The sequence below is a fragment of the Strix aluco genome, chromosome 18, assembly GCF_031877795.1.
Source record: "Strix aluco isolate bStrAlu1 chromosome 18, bStrAlu1.hap1, whole genome shotgun sequence".
Lineage (NCBI taxonomy): Eukaryota > Metazoa > Chordata > Aves > Strigiformes > Strigidae > Strix > Strix aluco.
The window spans coordinates 3893757-3914412 of NC_133948.1; the positions used below are offsets into that span (position 1 = coordinate 3893757).

Consider the following 20656-nt stretch of genomic DNA (forward strand, 5'->3'; position numbering starts at 1 on the left):
GTGAGAGCTGGACAAACACAGTGAACCCACAAGCAACACTCCAAAGGTTACAGCATAAGGGAGTAGCAAATACATACATTCATAAGAAGCATAAAATCTCTTAAAATTTACTTCTTTAAAAACACCACAGATTACTTGCTTCCCCACCTACACTTTTACTGGGGAAGTTCTGCATGTCAATCCTCTTGGCAATGTAAAACAAATTAAAAGTTGAGGGCCAAAAAAGGTAGAAATTAACAATTTTATGGTAGTATCAGAGGCTGCACACTGTTTATTTCAACACAAATAAAATGCAACAAGGTTAAGATTTTTGGGGGGAAAAGACCCGCACAAGATTTAAATATACACCCAAAAGAAATGTTAATTGCACATCCTGTGCAGCCATTCTCCCTTTTAATTTATTTGTTTAAAGCATTTTAAATAAACAAGGATGCTAACTAAGCAGAAAAAGGCAGGGAGCGTGAGTTTTCTTTTAAAGAGGTTTATTACCAATACACATGTCTATGCAATTTAAGCCAACCATGTCCTGCGACTGCCAAGCCCTTCTCAGAGGCAACTCATACAGCCATTCTTCCAGACTCCATTTTATCACGTTTCCCCCTAGGCGTCTATTCAAGTGGAACCCAAGCTAAGGTTAATCCCTTCTCTTACCAGCAGTAAGTTAGTATCCATCAGACTCATTACCATTCTCCCTAGTAACATCTACATGGTTTTTTTTCTAATATAGAAGAAAAAGAGCAGCCCTCCAGCTGAAATGCCAGAACCTACCTTCTGCAAAAAATCTCTCTAGATGCTTCTGAATGCAGGAGGGAGTGAAGACAGCATTGCTGAAAAAGGATGTCACTGTTGGTCCACATGTGTCAACATCCTAGAGAAAGATAAAACATAGTTGCTTAACTGCCATGCCCATGGGAAATCAACAGCAAGAATAAAGCTGCATTATTTTCACAGTTATACCATGCTAATGGCTCCTATGCAAACAACATAAAGCTACAACATTTTATAATTGCACATCAGAGTTTCTCTGCAGACATCCCTCCGGTATGTCAGAAATTCAATACGTGATAGTAGGCGGCAATGAGCACCTCAGGGATTTAAAGTGCGTTCCAAGCCATGAGTCATCGTCATCTCTAACTCATGGAAATTAAAAAAAAAAAAAAAAAAAGAAAGAGAAAGGGAAAAGAAAAAAAAACACACGCACGCGCTTTGCACTGACCACTCTCGTGTGCTCCCCCTCTACAACACCATAACTTCTCCCTAAAGCATTTCCCTTTCAAAACAGGGTGTTGAATGATTTCCATGAAGGGGACATCATCATCACAGGCAAAAACCATCACATCGCAGTGTTCTACCACATAGCTCCCCGGAGACCGGGCAGGATCCCACATTCGAGGGTGGAAACAGAGCTGGAGTTGCCTTTATAAACCCACAAGTCCTTCCACACCTGGAGGAGTGAGGAGAAGGCACCTCCCATGGCTGTCGCAGAGGACGGTGCAGCCAGGCCTGGGGGATGGCAAAGATTGGGTGGTGAACCAGCAGCACCCAGGAGGACAAATCCAGCTCCCTTCCCACACAGCTCGGGAAATGTCACCCCATTTATACTTCACTTTCTAGCCATCAGCTACCTGCTTTCCCCCAAGGCTGATTTTTGTCAGGAGAGATACAGGCCAGAAGGAACTTGTAACCGTTACCTGCTGAGCAGCTTATGTGGTTTGCTTCGTTATGCCAAGCAGCCCGTTGCCTTTCTAAGAGATTCCTTCAGGCAGAGTCTCATCATTACCTCCAACCACTGGAAACTGTTTTTAATGCTGCTTTTAAAGCATCTGGTTTGCACTTTAGGGCATGCACATGGCCCCCGCCCGCAGCCATTACTCCCCTCTCTTCTTAGATCTCTCCAAGTATATTCAAGTTCCTTCAGGTCTTCTTTAATTTCTTGGCTTACCCTTGGCTTGTCTGCCCCTGCTGTCCTTCAAGCAACAGCCAGAACAAAGCAACAGCCCTCGGTAGTGCAAGGTCTAACAGGGTGGATGGAACATTTTCAGCCATTGCCCTGACAACTGACCCACGGGCTGCCAGCACGGCTTCAGGAAGTTGACAGAGATCAGAAGATAGCTTGGCTATGTGTGTGGGGAGGACGGGGCCTCAGCAGCTCCCACACACTCCTAAAAGCCACCCGCTCAGATTAAAGCTGCCTTTAACTCACTGAACTCGCCAGCAGCAGAAACAATCCTTTCCCCTTTGGGTCAGGAAGGGCACAGTTGACCTTCCCTCTAGCAGGAGCTGTGTTTTGCACCAGAACATGCAAATCTGGATCCACATCCACACAAAAAAAAGTATCTCCTCGACTGGGACCTTGATACAAGCCTTAAGACCAGCACCCACAAAGAACCTGAATGTTGGAAAAACCATTGATACATTTAGCTGTGGCACCCTGCTTCAGTTAACAGACATTAAAAAAAACCCCAGTCATTAAAAAAAGGAATTGCTCTTTACTCTTGTATCTTCTTGCACAACAATTTAAATAAATAATAGTGCTTGCACAGGTCAGATTCATCCTGGAGGAAGAACAAACTCGAGTAACATTTCAGGACCATTAATCTCAGAGATCTCACCAAGAGCAAGCAGCCAGACAGCTTAAAAATATATTTAGTCCACAAATGCTTATTAACGTCATTTGCTGATTCACAGCTGAGCCAGTCGCATGGAGCCCAAATGCCACTTCTGCTTTCCCAGCCTGGGCTTCAAAAGAAAAAAAAAAAAAAAAAAAAGTTGAAAGAGTTGCGCATCAAGTTGCTTAACCTATCTCAAAGTCTTCTGCAATGCAACTATTAGACGTGGATCTATCTGGGCTGGAAACTACAGGTCTGGTCTGTAAACCTAAGGTTTAGGAGTCTGATCTGAGTTTTAAAGACAAGGGATTCCCATGTGCTAGGTCTGGCTCACGTACAGCTTTCCACTGTGGTCTCAAAGCAGCCACCACACATCTGTGTCCTCCTGCGCACACCACAGAGGACACGCTCCCGCCCCACGATGGCATTGCAGCATCTGCTTAGCTTTGCCAGGCACTTTGAGAGTTGAAAGCACCAAGTATGAACAGCCAGCCCAATCCAACTACCCAGGATGAGCTACAATTCAGTGTTTGTAACGCACGTACACAGATGCAGCTGTCTTGCACACTCACTAGATGCCATTGCTTGGTGTCGCCCAAATATGATTGCCATGTGCTACAAAGCTGAATCTTAGTTTTCTTTTCTTCTATCGACTCTCGCTCTTTTTCCCAATATTAACACAGTCAAGACCAGATTGTAAATGAAATAGACTCTGCAGGCTTACAACAAAATTAACAGTGAAAATCATTACTACTTTTAAAATTACATCTTGAAACCAACTGAAGAAAAACATTTGATGATTTGATAGCTATAAACCCATGTCAAGAATCTGTGTGCATGCTTTGGGGCAGAATTAATGATTACTTAACCCACCACATTCTTAAGCAAAGTTTTTTTTCATAAAGGGAAATTTAAAGTGTTTCTTCCCCTACTGTTATACACAATACGATGATTTAAAACCCAAAGGATTTTCTCCCTAAATCACCTATTCAAATCTGTATGACGGAAATATATTTAAATATAAAATTTTCATCTTGCTTTGCATTTGAACTTTTAAACGCTTTTCCAGGAAGGCAAGTGTCTCATTAGTCCTTTTAGCCACTCAACCGTACTGATCTGCAAGTAAACAAGAATCCTCACATTACCTTTCTTTTTTAAAAGGATTGATTATATCCACAGAGTTTTTTAACCTAATACACCTCCAGTCAGACTGAGTCTTGCTACTTTTTTAAGTGTTATACAACAATTCAGTCCTCATCGACTGCATCAGGATTTGTCAAAGTCCATTCTACATTTGTTTTCACAAGGTAGACAAGTTTCTATAGATGCTGGATATGCTAGAAAACATCCACCATAACCTATACTTAAGTAAATAAATTTTTTAAAAACAGAGTCAGACCAGAGCCCTGCTCCATTTCACTGGTTTCACAGAGCAGAGCGCAGTTCTCAGAATTAGCAGGGGCCTGGACCCGAGATTTCAGAAAGAGTTTCAGTATTTGGTTCAACTCATTGTGGGGGCAACCTTGAAAGCCTTACTGGGTAGCTAGACAAACCTGCAAGAGCCGACATAAAACCTCCTCAGTTTTCAAGAAAAGCAATCCATCTTCCTACCTGCGTCATTCTTTTTTGTTTCAGGGTTGGATATTTTTTTCCTATTTTGTAGATTGGGGAAGGATGACAAAACTTCTCATTTTCAGTGACAGCAGGACTGAAATAATTATTCCAAACAGAACAATAGAGTTCTCTACATACTTACTAAAAGTATTGAAATCAAAAGTGATTAAAAGCAAAAACATTTCTGAACAACAGAAACTGAAAGTATTGCCTTTGGAAAGCCGTAAACACCAGAATTTTCTCTACAGTAAACACTGAAAGTAACAGATAATTAATGTAGTCTAGGACATTATCACATACTTATAAAACTAGTTTTCTGGAATAATCATACACAATTCACCTTGACTGTATTTCCAAGTCATCATTTAAAGTCACTGCAGTTTGCAGAGGCCTCACTGATGCTATTCTTAATTTCCTTATTTTTAGGTGTGAGAACAGATTACCAGCGCAGAATTTAAACTTAAAAATTGTCAGTTTTAAACCTCTTTTAGATTGATAATAATTAACCCTGCCTGCATTTCAGAAACACTTTGTGATAAGTGGTAATGAAATAGACAGTTAAAACTGCTTCCGTTTTAAAATTATACTACCGAAGTGCGGGAGACTTCAGCATTATTAACCAAGGAACGCATCTGTCCAAAGCAAACCAGGGAAAAGCAGCCCAACAAAAACACTGAGAAATGGGAGTTAATGGAAGAGTTGCCAGAAGGCTAGAACATTTTTTTATTATGGGTGATTTGCAAAGATGAACATTACAAACTTCCTCCCTTCCTCGAAAGGCTTTCAGGGAAGTATCTCTCCATGGAAGTCTCTGGGCATCAGAGCAGCTCAGAACCAAACCCATCACATTTGGCTTTGGCGCAGCACCACAGTCCATCACCGAGGCACATGAAAGCAGACCACAGGTATTAATAGACAGATTCACATGCAAATGCATTTTGCAAGTAGGAAGAGGCAACAAGAAGCTCATTTTTAGCCCAAATGATGAAAACATTACATTACACAAAACAGAACTGCCATTTACCTTTCCATGGAGGATGATTAATTATAAGATGTTTTTCTGCTGGCTTCGGAAGGCTTCTCTGCTTAACTGATGTGTTGCATTCTGCTTTTCAGACCTTCCTCCTAAGAGGTACCATCGCTGCTACCACTAAAACACATTATATTGGTGGGACAGGCAGAGTTGCCACATCGCTGTTACCTGAACAAACACACTTGGTGACGACCACAGACCAGAACACGCTGGCCTCACACCCGAGATCAGAGTCCTGTCGAGCAAGGGCAAAGGCAACAGAAAGCGAGATTCACATGCTGTTTCTGTGAAGTCAGAGACACTGACAGCACTATCATGCAGAAATAATTGAACTAGCAAAATTGTTCCTAGTGAACACCACAGCTGTTTTAGCTCAGCCTACTGCTTTTGCACGATCTGCATTAATAAACACTAAGCCCTAACAAGTGTCAGCTGTGGTCAAACACTGTATGCCCATGGCTTGGAAGCATCAGTTTCAGACCACAGAGAGTCACAAGAGTCCCTTTATCCTCTGAGGTGGTGTTTTCTGTTCTCAGATCAGTTAGTCACCCTAAAACAGTAAGGGGATATAAGCGAGCAACTAAAAAGCACCAAACCAGAGAGAAATAAATTCAAAATCCCAAAGAACTCTGTAATCAGAAGAACAGGCTCCAGGATGTGCCAGGAAATTAATCAACACACCAAAATAAATGCAGCAGTTAACTAGAAAATAAGAGCAGCTCAGAAAGGCTCCTAGACCATTTTCCCCTGCCTAATGCTTGTAGCATCTGGACCTTCCGAAGTGCCTCTAGGGTTACGTTCCCTAAGGAGCACACGGTCCTGGCCTCACTGTAAGCAGCCAGACCCAAGGGGAAGGGAGAGAAAGCAAACAGCACACTGTTTCCAGAAAGCTGCCTGGGCTCCATTCCTTGCTGTAGCTATAACGAGCTTTTCATTTGCAAAGCCCTCTCCCTCCTTTCTTAAAAGCCATTTTCCCTTATACGAAATGGGAGACTGGGGTGTGAAGTGTTAGAACCCATTGCTCTGATTAGGCTGCAAGAAAAATACATTAAAGAAACCAAACTACACTCTCTGCACCCTGACAAGATTTTTATGAACCTCACATCAGTCTATGTCAAGTGGGAAGAGCACACATTTAACACCACACATCGACAGTGGCAACCTGTTCCCCACGCCCTGCGGGACACCTCACCTTCCCGGACAGAGGAGATGACCTCCCGCCTCCACGGTGGGATCCCAGGAACAGCAAACAGCAGCATTTGCTCCACGCTGGCATGGTATTGTTTTGAGGTGGGCAGTTATGAATTCGGATCTTAAAACGCAGCTTTTATAAGCATCTATGTAGAGTCAAGTTTCAAACTCTCCTCTGAGAGAAGTATAACCTAACAAGATTTTTTTCTCAGGAGCACAAAAGTGGAGGAGGAGGGAGAAAAAAAAAAAGCTGCCTCTTGGTGGGTTCAGCACCTGTGTATGCTAAAGCACTTCATGTTTTATGCATGAAATGCTATCACCCCTGTGAAGATCTCTAAGTGAGTCAGACAGACAGGGTCTCTACAGCCTGCTTCTAGGAGAACCTTTTTTTAAAAAATTATTTTAATTCAACCATTTGATTTATCTTACTTTCCAGTCATTTCTAGCTAGATATATTTCAATCAGAGAACTCTACATCAGCTTCCACCTTGCCCCTTCCCATATAAATGTGGCAATTAGCACAGAAAAATTAGTCAACTATGCAGTATTTCACCTTCAATAAAGCAGCTCAAGAAATAATACACCATTTAATCGGTACTTGACAGCCAGGAAAGAAACACAGTGTCTCAGTAACATGCTTAAAGAGGGTTTGAAATCCATTCGTAGACCTTGATGGAAGCCCGTCCTTGTCAACAAAACCCACAATCCATAATAATGCTCAGTATTGTGCTTTTATCCTCTGTTTTATCAGAGCTCATCTGCTGATCAATGAGGAGTCCCATGGAATAGCACTCTGAATTTCAATGTTAACGCAGCAGTACTGTGGTAATGATTGAAAATATTTACATATTGCCTCATTGATCGTGGGGTGTTCTTTTCCAACCATCTGGCTACTGGGCACTAATATTTTTTTTAATTTTGTTTTATTTTTAGGGCTTTAAATAGTTGTAAAGCAGGTTATTTGAACATCTTTACAGCTAACATCCAGCATTCCACCTGAATCAGGTTCTCCCATTATTTTTAACCCAGAACATTAGCAAAAGCATTAATCAATTTTATCCTATCTCAGGGAGGGGGAAAAAAATAATTTTCTTAACAAGGACAAAACCAAGAAAACTCAACAAACACCTGCTCCGTGCTTACCAGAATGATGTGCCGATTCAAGGTCTCATTTTTAATGTGACTCAAGGGTGTCACCATTTTGACAACAGATGAGTGAAATGGAAATATGTCACTCACTCTGCACTCGTTGCCAGCCTCCAGATAAAGAAACGCTGTAAGGGCTGTTTTTTCCACCTCCAGATGGAATACCTTATGATAACTGCAATGCTAAGCCCCTGGGCTCTGTAGTGTGTGCCTGTGTTTTTACTGCCTTTAGTAACTGCTCAAGTTATCCAAGCCAGGCAGTTCAGGCCAGCTGCTGCCATACAGACTGCAAGGATAAAGCTTAAACAAGCACCAATTAGTCTCCCCTGCCTTCCCCCGGCTGAGTCTGTGCACCCAGAGACTCACCCCGCGCACCCCGGCTGTCACCTGCAGCGCCTGCACCTGCGCCCAGCTTGGCATCCCTCACCCAGCTGCAACCTCCAACACTCAACAGGTCCAGAGGTACCCACCTGGGCTACAGAAAGCAAGAAACTGTGATGGAAAATGGGGATTTAACCTCAAGAAAACCCAAACAAAAGCAAAAAGCACCTCACTGCAAGGTGCTCTGAGCTCCAACAGGTCGCACCCCCCCAGCACAGCACAAACAGTTTTACTTAACTCTTGCCTCGCTAGCACCAGGTTTCCATGTAAAAATAAATTTTTAAAAAGGCTTTGAAAAAGCTTATCTGCATGCATTCTTCTAGGAAGTTTAAGAGCAAGTTAAATAAAATATGCAGGAAAGACTGACATCTACAAGATATATAAGTTTGCTGTAAGAGACCTCTGCAGGATACTTGACAGGAATATTAAAAAGGTAGTTCTCAAACAGTTGCCAAACTGATTTCAAGGGGCTTTTTAGTGGCTCCAAACCTGTTTATAATCAGAAGCCGACTCTCCTAGCTGCTGGTACCATAAACTTGATTTAGGAAGAATGGGAGGTCTACAAGTCAAATTATACTCAGCCTTTAAACCAGGAATAAACACAGTCTCTCACAGTTTAGCTGATGATTTTTGTAACAATGCTTAAGATTACATTACCTCTTTTTTTTTCAGTTCTACTTCGATAACAAGGAATAAAACACAAATTCTGTCAGATGACATACAGACCACAAAAGACAAAGCAGGAGGGAAAAAAAGTGCTCTAACATATCTACCTTTGATACTACAGATGCTCCATTAGACAATGAAATATCCCCTCTATATCAAGTTCATTTTTTCTGCTGGGGCAACCATATGAAGGAGGAGGACTGAAGAAGGCTCCTTCCCCTCCATCCTCTCCACCCAGATGTTTTTGCAGACATGATGCAGAAGATCTGGCTCTTGACCTAATGAGGTCCACTGAAGGCCAGGCACAGAAAGAAAAGCACCTATGAAACATAGGGAGCAGTTTTCCTTACAGCTTTGCATAAATAGTTATTGCTGTTAGAAATCACTTTGTAAGACTTCATAACTCTGAAAAGTTTTACTACCCAGAGTCTTTTCCCCACCCCGACACTGTGGTGCTACATTTCCAATACTATTACCTCTCCAAGCAGAGCATCAAGCAGAGATACAAAGGGCACACGCTCAGCACGGCAAGACAAACCATCTCTGGCTTTTCTAAACAAAATGACAGAATAAAAGTGAGAAGCCAAAGCAACACACAGAAGCTGTACTACAAAGTTTAATCCTTCAAGTAGGCTTGCCCAAATATGCTCTTCCCTCTCACAGAGGTAGTGTGTTAGATAAATATGCCTTTTTGAAAAGCCTATTTATAGGCATTAAATGTAAGCAAAAGACAGCATTAGAAATTATTCTGTAGTCCCAAAACAGACAAAAGACGCATTGTGTCCATGCTAAACACATTTTTGAGGATATTTGATGGAAGATGTTTACCATCTGTTGAAGTTAAAACCTGGAACAATATTTTACAATCCAGATACAGGTTAGACAAATAATGGGTCTGAAGAGTCTGGATAAACAACGCTTAAAAACAAGAAAGAAAGGGAAAACAAACCAAGCTATCTGCTCTTCTCCATCAGAAGCCTAAAAGCACCATGCTAGCCCTGCTCAAAAAATAACAGCCCTCCTGGAAACAAGGAAGACAGAGCAAAACTGGAGACAGAAAACTCTGGGATTGTTACCGTCCCTTCTACTGAATTGTGACCTGCCACATTTTAAACGTCTGCTACTGGCTTACCCTTGTTTAAAACAGAAGTGACCCTGCACCTTTGCTTGTAAAGAGCACTGAATTCAGCCACAGAGAGTCCTACCGAGGAGATGAGGATGGCAGAGAAAAAGCAAGTGAGAGGCCTTCCTCCCCCTTCTGTTCTTTTTCACAAAATATCTCAGAGTTATTTACATACTCGTATCCTGAACTCCCCCTCCAGTTTCACAGTTTGCAGTTAACTGCATTCTGCTGGAGATAACACAAGTTTAGCTTTCAGCATGTTTAGGCTAGAAAACCCTCTGAACGTAACGCCAGGTCACCAAGCCCACAGAGGGAAGTATTTCCAGATGCAGAGACTGGCTAGAAGAGACAGAAATATGAGGCTCCATCTCTCCGCCACCCTGAAGAAATCAACCTACTCAGTGAAGGAGACAACTAAACAGCTTGGCAACGCCTACAACTGGTGCTCAACCTCAGATCCAGTGAAAAGATGTAAATATTTAGATTTCAATTTCATCTGATATGATAAATATAAAATGTCTATTTCCTTCTTAAAAAAAAAAAAAAGTAGCATTAAAATAGGTAAGCCACCCACATAGAGAAAATGATTCTACAGTGTTTCTACCTTTAGGAGGAGGTTATTTAAGTTATGGTATTGATCTTGAAACAAATTACAATCACAGGTGAAGTTATTCCCACTGAATTGTCTTCTGACGTATATAAAACATAATTACACCACATCTGTATATAAATACGTACCTAAAATTGTTTTGCTGTTCATTCCAAACATCTAGTGGCTGGTGGCAGCCCATTATTTTTTTATCTCTTAAGAAATGCCCACAGACCTTCAGGGTTCCCTGTGGAGTGATAACTCTGACTCCAACCCAAATCATCTGAAAAAAGCCCCAGAACAATCCACGAAGTCCTGAACCAGACTCCTTATGAGTAACACATACAAGACACAGCAGAAGCTGAACTGCAGTTTACCACAGCTGTACTATAAAAACCTGAAATCCTTCCAAACCCTTTTAAAGCACATAATGGAATTAAGGCCCTGCCACACATCCAGAGTTAAGTCATGCAAATATCAAACTTTGGAATTGGAGATAACACAGCCTCGCCCCTGAAGTGCCAAGATATGCCGAAGTGCTCAATGTGCTGCTGCTGTTACACACTCCCACCCTCCAAATTAGTTATTGCGCCGTTAAAGAGAAACGCCTTCTCAGGTCATTGCTCTGTGGGTTAAGTCAGCTAATGTGCTTGAATTAGTGTCCCAAAGCTTGACAATCGTTATGCAAGTGCCAGCAATCCAAACAGATCAGAGTTGACTTCCTTTCCATTACAAGAATTGCTGCCATGATGACTAATTACAAAACTTGAAGCTGTTCATTCACTATTATCTTTCCCAAGTCCTCCTAGTTATACTGCAACTATCAGATGTGCCTTCCCAGCTAGTAGCAAACTACCTCGTTTCATTAATGGAGTGTCCCAACCTCTGCTCCCCCCACCCATGATGAGACTATAAAAACTGGTGGAAAAACCCCAAGTAGAAATCCCAGTAGCTGGTCTCCAACAGAAGACTGAGCAGTTTAAAGGAACAGGAAAAGAGTGGCAAATTACTATTTCTCCTTACATCGAGGGAGTCTCTCCAACTTACCTAAGCTCAACTGCTTTTCTGCAGAGGAGTTTTAAGGTTCCTGCTTACAACGTCACAGCACTCACCAACCTCAGCTGTCCAAACACAACAAAGTCAGGACTGCAAAAGCTGTGCAGAGTCCTTGCTATGCAAGATGCTCAGTGCTCAGGGTTGGGGTTTTTTTGTGAAAAAACCTTGACGTCCACAAGAATGCAGATTTCTGGATGCTGTAGCTCTTCCAATCTGCCTGAGCAAGATTTTCAGGAGGCTGTTTAAAAGCCAGAAGAAAAATTTCTAATTTGGAGTCCTCAAGCACTAGCTCGGTAAGCAGAAGCCGAAGATCAGCCTTTGCTGCGAAGGGTTGTTGGAAGGCTGAGCCGCTGCTCAGGGTGCTCACCCTCCTACCTGGACAGCTGCCTTCTGCCCAGCACACTTCTTAATCAGCTGAGGTGTTTGCTTTCTGTTCCTGCCCTCTGTGGCACTGCAGCTGCAGAGTCAGAGTGCTGGTATGTGCCCTCCCGCCAGGCAGCAGCGCGGAGGACATGGGAGCAATGACCCCGACACCTACACTCCTGAACTCCCTGCCAGGGCTGACGCCTTCGCTGTAGCTTTCCCACCGTTCATTGACCTGGGCTGCACCAACCACCAAACCCAAGATAACCATATTCTTGTTACCATCCCTCACATATGGAAGCCCACGTGCAGGAGATGCTGTTTTCCCTCTCAGTAAGAGACACTGAGTTTCCCCTCCTGGATGGTCTTTCATTGCAAAGCCAGCATCTCCTTGCTGGGATCTCCTCAGACGTGCCCAAGCTCTCCAGGGCAGATTTTAACCCTATGCTTATTAGATTTCTTCCTGCTCTTTCATGGCAAATCATGCAGCTCCCTGCACCCACATATGCTCAATAACTACTTATCTCCACTTGCCTAAGCAACCTCTTATTTCTTCTCGCCTCTGAAGCTTGACCCTGTGTCAAACAGACCCAGGAGGGGTTGCAGGAGTGGGAAGCAGCTCTGTCTCCAGATGCTGCCATCTCTTAGGAGGTCTCCTGGACCCCCACAGCCACCCTTCAAAAAGAAAGATACCTTTTTCCCAACTGGCTTCTGAGTTTATTGGTGGGATTTACTGAAGCATTTTGCTGTGAGCTTCTAGGGATTTTTTTTTTTTTTAATTAAAAAAACACCATCGAAACAGTCACACCAGCAGAATCCCTTGCCTGTGGAAGGTGCAAGTATGACCAAGAGCTCTATGTATTGACTTGGCATCATGCTGGTTAAAACTCCCTGAAGTGATAGGATCTGGTTAGCCCCATGCTGAATTGTTTTGTTCTTCTTGCATTAAGAACATCTAAGTATCATTCATTACTTTGTTCATTTAAAATTTCATAGGACTCTTGGCATGGACACCACGATTAGAGAAGCCACATTCCCTTTCAGTTCGTGGGTGAGTTCACACAGACTCCTCTGCCCCAGTACAATGTTGTGGCATTTGGATTTCCTCCAACACGCAGGAAACAAAGTTAAAAATAAAGTGTTTTATTTATTCCCTCCCCCCACATTAATTACTCCATTTCCATTCACGCTGAATACTACAGAACATTTTTGTTTATAAGATGCTTTCAGGCTCAAAATTAAATTTTGACATATCTTACTAATTTGGGGAGGTAAACAGAAGTATTAATTGCATCATATCCTATGTCAGCCAACTTTAAAATTAAATTAGAAGGCATCTTCACCATTTAGAGAAATTGGCTATTAAGAAAACCATGGAGTTTAGATGTTGCTTTTTCCTTCTACGAAAATAAAAATAAAGAGAAGACAGATGCTGATGTCTGTGCCTTCCCTCTCCTCGAAATGAGGCATGCGTCTCAAATAAGAGGAAGCCTAAAAGAAAAACATCATGTGAAAAAAATGTTTCTCAATGGATCATGCTGGTCCTAGAACAGGACATTACTGTGAATATGCATGAATGGCATGAGTCAAACTACACTCAGGAGTAAGCATCAGCTTTCACTTGCCATTTTCTGAAGCCTTCCAATGAGGCTGCCAAACCAGCAGCTGAATGACAAGATTTTTATTTGAATGTAGGGGAGGGAGATTAATGCTGCTTTGGACTAATTGGAAGAACCTTCTTTAAATTAGCTTGCTTGAAGGATGTGCTGCTTCTCTATTTGTCCAACTCGCAGAAGCAGTAACAAATCGTGAATAAAAAGAGACTACGTATTTAAATTCAAAACCCCTTAGCACCACTGTCAGTTGTAAGTTTTGAGAATTTCTGTTAAAAAAAAATTAAGGACAAGGTCTTTCCAAACTGGTTGCTGTCAACTAAAATGAGAAGTTAGATAAAACTCCCACATGCCAGATGGTAAATCACAATAAATGCTTGGGCTGTTAGATGCACAACAAGCGACAAACGCATTGAAATACACCATCAGAAGCAAACCCAAAATAGAAAGGATATTTTAATAAGGAGTTATCATTTGGAGGAAAGATCCTTGTAAAGCTTATCAGAATCAAAAGTCATATATTGAGGGTTTCTTACTTTCCTCACTACCTCACATAAGCATGAAGAACAACTAACAATTTTAGCAGAGTTACGTTCGGCTGGGGGCTACTGTCAGCAAGAGCCTTGGAGTTCACTATTTAGACATCACTTATGACCATTTTCTGCCAAGTTACTTAAAAAAATATTGTTAAAGGATAGCAGGGAATTGTTTACTCAAACCATTACTGTTTCCTGAATACAGATGCAAGAAAAAGTTATATTAAGAAGATAAACAGCTGCTACTGTATGCTGTTTAAATGGTAACAAAAGCATCTAAGGGCCATAAAGGGAATAGTAAGGGAATTAAAAAGCATTTTTATGCATGAAGATGGCTAACATCCGTACATTCATTAAAGTGGTATCAACCATGCTTTTAATTAAAAGTTAGTGACAGAAACTTAAATATGATTAATGAAACCTCGTAGCCTACCAGAAGTCTGCTCTATCAAAAGCAAGAAGCACAACAAGCTGCGTTTCAGCCCTTGCTTACTCGTTTCTCTTTCCCTCCCAGAGATGCTGCCACAGTAAGAACACATTGCAAGGACCACAAAACAGCATTCCTGTGAAAAACAGCAAGCCAGGACAAGTCTGCAACCGTGCTTTCATGCTTAGCCATTCTTTATTTTGTATATCCCGAGGAGGCGTTTCAATTACCGAGCAGCCCAGGGCCAAGACAACAAGCTGGTTACCTGTCAGAATAACCAGCTATACAGCGATCTATCCACCATCGCAGGCATGACGTCTGCCAAACGCCAGGAAAAAGGCTGCCCTACAAACAGCAGTCTCCTATTCAACAGTGGAAAAAATCGCTCAGAAGCCAGTGCTGAACTCTGCAACGCAGATAGTCTTCTTGTGTTACTCAGGAGCACAACACAGTCATGACAAAAATAAACTACACGATAAAAATACAGCACGAGCAAAAAGATGTGGGCATGGAGAGGTAATTAGTATGCAATAGGAGGATAAGGAGTCCTACAGGCCATAGATATTTAGACATGCAATCAAACCACTTCCTATTTAAGTCCTGATGTCCACAAAGACTAATCTATTACCACTGTCCTGTTGCACCTCTGTCATGTACAAAGCTGAGCACATGCAGATTATGTCTTCAAAGACTGAAGATGTTTTTTGGCATCCTATTACCCACTCAGCTGCTTCCAGACACACAGAGCACACAGAAGATGGAAGCTCTCGCTTTAGAGCAGGTACTAACACAGGAAGAAACTTTTTTTTTTTGCTTAAATGCACAATTTAAATAAACTTTACCTCAGTCATGGCATTTCAACATCAAATGCGACAGGATTGAATTGTGTGCCTGACTGGACAGGGCACTGCTCTGAGGGGTTCCCCATTCCTGGCTCTGCTAATGACACTCCAGCCCAAGGTTGAGCACCTCGGTGCATTCCTCTGTGCTTCTACTTCTTCAGTGGAGTGAGAGGGGCTGGGGAGGAGGTGAAGAAAGTGATTTAACCCTCCCGCAGTGGGACAAAAAGCTGAAGCTGTTCATGCTGTAGCCTGCTGCCATGGGGCAGAACATACTCCAGAATGGAGCCCAGGGTTGTCTGGGAACACCAGGCAGGGCCCCTTCTGTCAGTGATGGGGAGGCCAGGAGAAGGGACCGCCAGACCCAGCAGAGAGGACCCCCTCTTGTACCCCATCATCCAGCTAAGGAATGGGCATTCTGCTCCTTCCAAAGGGAAAAATCTTCCTCCTGCCCTCCCGAGGGGAGGCACTGCCTCAGGAGCACGGCCAATTTCCAGCCAGCCACCCAGCAGCTGCAGGGGTGTCTCAAGCCCCAAAAGCCCACGCGAGGTTCTCCCTCAGCTGTAATTAGTCAAAGGTGTTTCCTGGGAGGCCGCTGACAGTCTCACCCCTTGGTTTCTACCACAGGCAGGGAGGCCACCGCCGGGCAGCGCCTTCGCCCCCTCCTCACAGCCAGGCCTCGGCCAAGGGGCTCGTGGGCCACCCCCTTTGTGACAAAGTCTCCACAAGTCTCCAACCCGGTGCCTCTGCCAAAGCTGAATTTGTTGAAATTCAAGCCCGAGAGATGCGGTAACCAAGGGAGGAGGACAAGGAGGGCCGCGGCCAGGATGAAGGCTCTCCCGTGGGCCCGGTCCGCTCTGGCCTCACACATACGGACGGTTCCCCGGCATCCAGCACAGCTTCCTCCACACCCAGCCACGACCTACCGAAAATGCTGCCTCTGCCATTAAAAACGCCCGGTGAGGAGGGTGCCTGTCCCCGGCTGTCAAACACCAACACTCAAACCACGACCAGAGGGGAAAGGTGTTTGCTGCCTACGACCTGCCAGCACAGAGAGAAAGGAATAACGGGGAGTCGGGGGGGTGTCACACAACCAAACCTCATTAGTACCCCCGCGGGGTGTGCCAGAGAAGGGCTATGAACGCCTCATTATTTTGTGTCAGTAATGAGGAGCCGAGGCAGCGTGCTGCTATGGCTGCAGCGCCCGGAGACCCCGCGGCGCAGCAGCCCCGTCCCTCCCCGTCATTTACTCCTCTATTCGGGAAACTTTTACCGCCGATGCATCCCGCTGCCCGAGGGCGAGGACGAGACAGCCTGACCCCCTTCAGGCCGCGGGAGCGCCCGGAGGTACCGGCCGGGTACCCGCCGGCGCCGCGGCCCGCAGGGGCCGGTCCGCCGCCGCCACCCGCCGAGGCCCCAGGGAGGGGCCCGCCGAGCCGCCCCGGCCCCCTCAGGGGAGGCTGAAGCCGCCCCGCGGGCCCGGCCTTCCCTCCCCTCACCCTCCCCTCAGGCCCGCGGCGGTTCCCGCCCCCGCTGAGGCACCGGCCGGCCCGGCCCGGGAGGGCCACCAGGTGCCGGGGCCCGCCCCGCCGCCCCCCGCGCGCCCCCTCACCACGCACCGGCCGCTCCCGGCGCGGCGGCCGCGGCTCCCGCTGCTGTCGCTGCTGCTGCGGCTCGGCGGCTGCCGCTGCCTACGAGTCGCTGCCTGCCGACATGCCCGCGCTCCGCTGGCATAATCCCCGGCGAGGGTGGGCCGGGCGCAGGCAGCTCCTCACCCGCCGGCTCTGCCGCGGCGCGGGGACGGCGGAGGCGGGGGAAGAGGCGAGGCGGGCGGGCCGCCGCTCGGCGCTGCGGGGCGGGGAAGCGGGGACAGGCGAAGAGCCCGGCGCTGCCCCTGCCGCGGCGGCCGGACAGCTTTATCCCCCCCGCCCGAGCCGTGCCCACCGCCGCGGGGAGCCGCCACTTCCTTCCCCGCGCCGGGCCGGCGCTCCCGCACGGCGGGCGGGCGGGCGGGCGGGCTGGGGGCGCCCCCTGCCGGCCGCGGGGGGAGGCAGCGCCCGGGGCCCGTCACCGCCGGCCGGGGGTGAAGCCGCGGGGCCCCCCCGGGGCGCGTTCGGGAGCGGGCCCAGGCCTCACCCCCGGACCACGCCTCTCCCCGTCCGCACCCGTGAGGGGCTCTGGCTCGCCGCGGGCGCTCCTACCGCCTTCCTCCAGCCGCTGCCCAGCGCGGGGGGTCCCGCTGCTGCTCGGTGCCCGTAGCGGGTGCCCGCGGGAGCGGTAACGGGCGGTTACGGAGCCAACTTGCACGGTGAGGCGGGGCGGGGGGGGGGGGGTGGTGAAGCCCCAGGTCAGTCTCTAGCTCTGACCCTACCCCCAGGCTTTTTGCAGACCGGAGCTGTGCTGGTTACTCCTGGAACTTTACTCACTGCAAAGACTGGGGAAAAAAAAAAAAAAATCACGAAACCTTTATCGGTCATTTTATTCAGAAAAAACCCAGCAACAAAATTTGCTGTACTGCTTTAAACATTTGTTAATTTGCTGCGGGGTTTTTTAAGTATGCATCACTTGACCCCTTCTGTTCTACTCTGCAAATGTAAAATACTACCAGCAACCAGCCCCTTGTTCAGCCCTGGGTAATTCCAAACCCACCAGCTGATGCTTCAAGCTCTTTGTCCTCATCCTCAAGGAGCACCTTTGCACCTCACCACGACCCCCTCCCCTTTCTGCTCTTTTTTGCATCCCACCCAGAGCCTGAGCTTGCCTGCCTAGGAAATGAATTTGTTTTGCCCCAGGAAGGTCTAGTCCACGTTATAGCTCTTCTTTTCAGAGCCAAAAGTTGCCAGTGCAAGGCAGATTATTAAAAGGTATCAATGGTCCAAAGAGACACTTCTTTTTTTCTTTTTAGAGATGTGGACAAATAGAAATTTTATATTCCAAAGGTTAAAAGCTCAGAGCTGAAGGAGTTGCAATGTTGATTATCATAGAGAAAACTACGCCTGGGAGTGTCTTGCAAGGGCCTCTGAGCCAGAACAAAGCCCGGGGCTCCGGGCAAAACCCAGGAAATCTGGAGAGGTGATAAATGCCGGAGAGGGGGCAGGTGGAGTAACACCAGAGGAAGATGATGAAAGTCCTCCTCAGAGGAAGCATAAGCTTCTGATTCTCTAGAAGTCCTTATTTGTCCCAAAATATGGAACAGGGCAATCTGCTTGTATTAAGGGGAAGAATTTTTAAAGGGATTTTAACAAAAACAAAAACATCCAGCTAAGTGCACAGCAAGGGCAGTCACATTCTCCACAGTAAACACGTGCTTCATGTGCCCCACTTTTTGATGCTTCAGGTCTGATTTTCAGAAGCACTGAGCATTCAGGCCTCCCACTGCTTTAATCTGGAACTGCAGATTCTCTGCCCCTCTGAAGAATCAGGCCGAAGGCACCCTACTGAACAGGTCACATTTATGTGAAAAGGTTGTCCTAGAAGTTTACTAAGAACAACACTTACATTCCCCCCAACTTCAGTGTTACAATAGAACAGAAATAGCCTAAAGAGCTCCAACAGACAGAGCTTGAAAAATAAATTCTGACTCACAATTCAGTTTTCTTTAAAAAAAAAAAAAAAAAAAAAGAGTACATGAATATGAATGATACTTTTGAAGAATACTTTAAAATTCTACCTGTTAATAAAATGGTGGTGAAACATCTTCAGCTAACTAGCAGAGCTGCACAGGGAAGTCAAGATTCTTTTTTCCTCCCTCAACCCCTCCTAAGTTAAAATTCTAAGTAAAAATATGGAATACCAACAAAATTGTACATGTATTGGTGTAGCCTGGAAATATATCTGAGGAAGTTATCTCTACGCATTCAGGCCCAGTTTCTACATTTTAGAATAAAGGGGGAGAAGTCAACGATGTTAGTTACTGCTTTTCCCAACTCTGATCTTGTATTAAAAGAACCATTCTTGTATTAAAAAAACCCACAGGGCAGAAGTGGCTGCAAAAAAATACAATTTTTCAAAGAGACTGTGCATGGGTAGGACAGTTCTTCATCACATATCTTAAAACACAGTCTAATTTTAGAATCAGACCTTCACAAGCTTCCTTTACGACAGCTATTCTGGCCTTATAATCACATAATTGGTGGCTAAACATCTTGAACAAGGACAGAATTTGAAGCACACAATATGATTAAAACCTACATTATCACTGATGTAATATCCCAGAACCTATTATTGTTCTTGGGCAGGAGGAAAGAATCTAATTAAACATTTATTTAATATTAAAATACAAACTAAAATATCACTGTTGGACAGTCATTCAGCAATATGCCAACGAGCAAATATGTATTTTTCACCAAGAAATGCATTTTGCATGTATGTTCACAAATACAGCTCGGATTTGGTTTGGAATTGTGCACGATCAGAACACTGGCATGGCACAAACCCCAGCCTGGCATATTAAAACAGTAACTTCGGTTAAGTAGTTACAGTTGTGGAGTGTCAGCTGGAGGTGAGGTGCTCACTGGGAGACAGGATGGCCGCTGTCAGCCGCGTGAAGCCGGGCACGCGCAGTATCAAAACACTACTCACTGCCACTGTTGGGAGACATCAAATAATTTAGAGCAATATTTTCCTAACACAGCCAGCGGCAACCAAACTAGCAAAACATTGCAGCCGGCCAGCCATAACGGAAGAATTGCTCACAGTTTTGTCACAATGAAAAATATCCATGTTATACGGTTTAAATTAAAAGGATTTACCATACAACAGTAGTTCTCTTTAACACAGGTAATTCATGTTGCTTTTTGTATTCAAGTTCAAAATTTCCTACTGTCTAATATTTACATCATACCATAAATATTTATAAAACGGTGAGGAAAACGAAGTGCAAAAGGATAACACTATCATTTTCTGAAAACAAGCTGCCTTTTAGTTTCTTATTCTTATTATAAATTGAGTATCACTATTTAAAAATAATTAATATTTCTAAAAATATTACAATACAGGATAAACATTGATTTCTCAAGTGTAACAAAAATATGTTTAAAATATAGGTGGCTGTTTGAAGTACAAAATATTGCTGTTTGTAAAGGGTAACATGGTTGTAAAACTACTATTGAGGGTTTATAAAAATACAAAACAATTTGCATTTACTGAGTGCATAATTACATATTAGTGCAAAAAAAAAAAAGCGTATTTGCATTCAAGAGAGAATTGTCAAAGATTTGCAGAGGTACGTAAAACATGAAATTTTTTCAGAGTCATGCGTATTGACCCCAAATCTCTATTAATCCTTTCCAAGCGATCTTCCAGGGCTTCCTAAAAGAAACAGTCAAAGAAAAAAAAAAAAAGTATTTAATACAACAAAATCTAGTGATCCTTCTAAAATGAAGAAACTGCTATTATTCCTATATTCAGCTGGTATCCTTTTTGATGCATTACTAGCATTCTGTTAGCACCCAAAAGCTACAGCCAGACC

General features: G+C 44.6%; 2 protein-coding genes across 11 annotated transcripts in view; both read right to left on the reverse strand.

Annotated features, from left to right (window-relative positions):
* The window catches only part of PITPNM2 (phosphatidylinositol transfer protein membrane associated 2), a 142127-nt gene extending 125021 nt beyond the window's left edge, over positions 1 to 17106 (reverse strand). For 5 of the 8 annotated variants that reach the window (XM_074844154.1, XM_074844152.1, XM_074844153.1 and 2 more), the window contains exons 1-3: positions 16806 to 17106; positions 16113 to 16227; positions 769 to 868 (exon numbers count right to left, since the gene is read on the reverse strand). The gene's annotated coding sequence lies outside the window, so the exon portion shown is untranslated. Of the gene's footprint in view, positions 1 to 768; positions 869 to 2612; positions 2631 to 8747; positions 8824 to 16112; positions 16228 to 16805 lie in introns of those variants that run through there. The other 3 variants (XM_074844145.1, XM_074844146.1, XM_074844147.1) reach the window with 3 other exon arrangements.
* A 2067-nt stretch (positions 17107 to 19173) lies between these two features.
* MPHOSPH9 (M-phase phosphoprotein 9) overlaps positions 19174 to 20656 on the reverse strand; it is a 32249-nt gene continuing 30766 nt past the window's right edge. For all 3 annotated transcript variants that reach the window (XM_074844200.1, XM_074844199.1, XM_074844201.1), the window contains one exon: positions 19174 to 20496. In XM_074844200.1, the coding sequence (XP_074700301.1) occupies positions 20395 to 20496 (102 nt within the window). In that variant the 3' untranslated portion in view covers positions 19174 to 20394. The remainder of the gene's footprint in view (positions 20497 to 20656) is intronic.